At 49.6% G+C, this 3,054-nt stretch overlaps 1 protein-coding gene across 6 annotated transcripts in view; it reads right to left on the bottom strand.

Moving 5' to 3' along the window:
• UNC93A (unc-93 homolog A) overlaps positions 1-3,054 on the bottom strand; it is a 31,776-nt gene extending 28,722 nt beyond the window's left edge. For 4 of the 6 annotated variants that reach the window (XM_032781373.2, XM_032781378.2, XM_032781365.2 and 1 more), the window contains exon 1: positions 2,680-3,054. In XM_032781373.2, coding sequence (XP_032637264.1) covers positions 2,680-2,691 — 12 coding nt within the window. In that variant the 5' untranslated portion in view covers positions 2,692-3,054. Of the gene's footprint in view, positions 1-759; positions 1,114-2,679 lie in introns of all 6 variants that reach the window. The other 2 variants (XM_032781355.2, XM_075064118.1) reach the window with 2 other exon arrangements.

Genomic DNA, 3,054 nt, shown 5'->3' on the forward strand with positions numbered 1-3,054 from the left:
GGGCATCTGAGTCTTGGGGGTTCCCCAGAGAAGGTTTTGGGAGACCAGAGAGGGAGCCAAGCCCTGGAAAAAAAACTTGGCTGGTGACAGCGATATCAGATCTAAGCTGGTAATTAAGCTTAGAGGGTTCATGCTAGCTTCTCAGTATATGAACGCTAAGGTTCAAATCTGAGTAGGAAGCTATGACAGGTCCAGCTATCTAGCCTGTTTTCCAACAGTGACCAATACCAGGCACTTCAGAGGGAATGAGCAGAACAGGCAGTCACTGAGTGATCCATCCCCTGTCATCCACTCCCTGCTTCTGGCACCAGCATAGTTTACAGCAGCCCAAGAGCTGCTCAAAACTATCCCTGGCTGCTGCTGCCTCCCACTTACTGAGGGTTGCCGGAGCACATTGACATCTGGCCATGCTTTCCCCCTAGATTGTTCCCCATGCTGGAATCAGGCTATGAGGGGAGAGGGGGAATGACAGAAGGTAGCTATGCCAACTTTACACGCCAGCTGGAGACATCTGGCTGTTTTGCAGTCCCTTTCCACAGCGGAGAGTCACACATAGACTAGAATGCGGGCCCAGGATTGTCTTTAACAGCAGCAATTAAAAAAAAAACTTAAATAGCTCACTGTGTAGAGAGACCCCTTTCCCAGTTATTTGGGTTAGAGCCGCCCTTTCTTGTGGGCTGACTGTTCTCTGAGCTTCCCCCCCAGGCAAATTCAGCAAGTTAAATGCCCCAAATTGGCAAGTTAACAAGGTCCACTTACCTAGCAAACTCCCCTTGTATAATCCATGCTGGCCTCATTATATTAGAGGCAAGAATGCTGGGATTTCTTTCCAGCGACCAAATTGGGGGAAGGGTGCTGTCAGACCAGAAAAGGTTCTTCTCTATGAAAGGCCAGAAACACCTCATATACTCATCCTCTCGGAATGTCACCTATGATTCACTCTCTAAAGATTGTGGCAGTATTAGTGTCTTGACAAAGGAAGTTAACCCTTCTCATGCTGCCTCCCAGGTCAGTGTTGTACATGGAAAACACAAGGCTGGAGCCTCAAGTAGTAATGGATGATCTGGAGATTAGACTCTTTCAGAGTATGTAACCAACACAGGGCAGCATGGCCTGTAACCAAAATAAAAGGGTTCCCAAGCTAGTACAGTCTTAAAGCAACCACTCTCTGTACCTTAAACATCTTCCCCACTCCCCACCCCAATAGGAAGGAGTCTACATCTCCAGTATAATATATTGTGGTCTTCACCCTGAAACTTCTGGAATCATACAGCCCCCAATTCAATATCCAATTAATCTGCTCAGTAGAGTAAGCATCCAGTTAAAATCCAGGCTGCTCAGTCCAGGCTGTTTTACAAAATATGTTCTTGTATCACTGTGAAAGCCTGGTCACATGGTTCTGTCTCACACACCTGCTGTGGTGCCTCACTGTTTTTTAAACTTAGTCAAGTGTGGTGAAATATGGCAGGAATCCCATGCAATAGCCGGCCATCTCCAAGAAGAATCATACCTGCTTCTTGGTTTTAGGGTTTGGGCTTTTTGCAGGGTCTCCACTTTCTCTGTGGGTGGAGGTAGGGTAGGTTGAACCTGCCCATTCCCTAGCAAGTTTGTAGCTTCTCCTTTCCCAAATTTGCAGGAGTTCAGGTGAGCACTGACTCCAGCCTCCCTCAAGGTCAGTTCCCTTCTCACTCAGATGTGACTGATAAGCAGGACTAAAGATGACTCATCATGCAGGTGTGCAGCTGCATACTGCTGGTGGCCATGGAGGATACAACCTACTAAATGCTGAGGGGTGGCTAAGTGGAATAACCCAGGTAGCAAAGGCTGTTTTCTCCTGGGAATCAATCAGGCCTAGCTGACAGCTGCCAATCAGAGGAGTAATTCTGTCAGCAAAGTCAAGGGAGGACAAAGACACTCCCAGAACCAGGAGCCACGCTGTGCCCAAAGCTCCCAGCAGTATTAGTTCCCTCCTACCTCCACCTAAAGTTCTAAACACCTCCCTGGCCTCTACCCAACTTTCCATCCTCTCTCCTCTACCCACAAGTCCAGTCTCTACTTCCTGTCCCTTCAAACACCATCCTTTCTCCTCTCCACAACCTACCCACAGCTATCCCACTTCTCTTCACTCTTCCAAGGTGTCTGTAGCCCCTTTGCCACATCCAGTATCCCTCTACCCCTAGGTCTGTCTAAATCTTATCCTGTGATGTCCCCCTCTCTATCTTCCTTCTATGGCACCCACTTCCTTTTTATCCCCCCCCTTTGCCCCTTGATGTATCCCATAATCCCGCCTTGCTCTGCCTCTCCCCAGTCCCATCTCTCCAGCCTCCCTTGTCTTCATCCTTCATCTCTCTGCTTTCTCCTCCCCAGCTCTTCTTCCCCAAGTTCCCAACCCAGTTTCTGCCTCTCAGGCTCCCCTCCTGCAAATCCCTTGCACATCCTGCCAAGCTCCTCTTTCTTCATTCCTTGATGATCTGCCTTGCCCTCACCAAGGTCCCCCTTCACCTTCCCTCTCACACCGTGGATGTCCACACCCCTCTGCTCCCTTTACCTATCCCTGAAGGTGGAAAGAGGAGAAACTTCCCCTGCTCTGCACTCAGAGTGAGCTGGTGTGGGGAGAGATGCCAAGCTAGAAAGAGATCAGAGTGACTGCAGACAGGAGTCTCAGCTGTGGCTTCTTACCTGTACATCCATGGGGCTGTGTGGTCCTTACTTGCAGGAAGCTCACAGCATTTGCCCCCTCTGAGTCCAGTTGTTCAGTTAACCTGTGCTGGTCCTGTAGCAGAGGATGGGGCTGGCTTGGGGCAGGGTGCTCTCACACAGTAGGGCTCCTCCCCTGAATCCCACAGAGCCAGGACAAAGAAGCATTTCCTGCTTGCTCAGTCAGGGTGCCAGACTTAATCTGGGTGTCACAGATCCAGTAGGCATTAAACTCAGCTGGAAGCTCCCCAGACATGAAGTAGTCTGTTTCTCTAGTATGCGTATTGCATTCACTGTCTCTGCCTGCAGTAGCTGTCCTCTGCTAAGCCTTCAGCCCATCCATGTCTTATCTTCTAA

The sequence above is a fragment of the Chelonoidis abingdonii genome, chromosome 3, assembly GCF_003597395.2.
Source record: "Chelonoidis abingdonii isolate Lonesome George chromosome 3, CheloAbing_2.0, whole genome shotgun sequence".
In the NCBI taxonomy this organism is placed as follows: domain Eukaryota; kingdom Metazoa; phylum Chordata; order Testudines; family Testudinidae; genus Chelonoidis; species Chelonoidis abingdonii.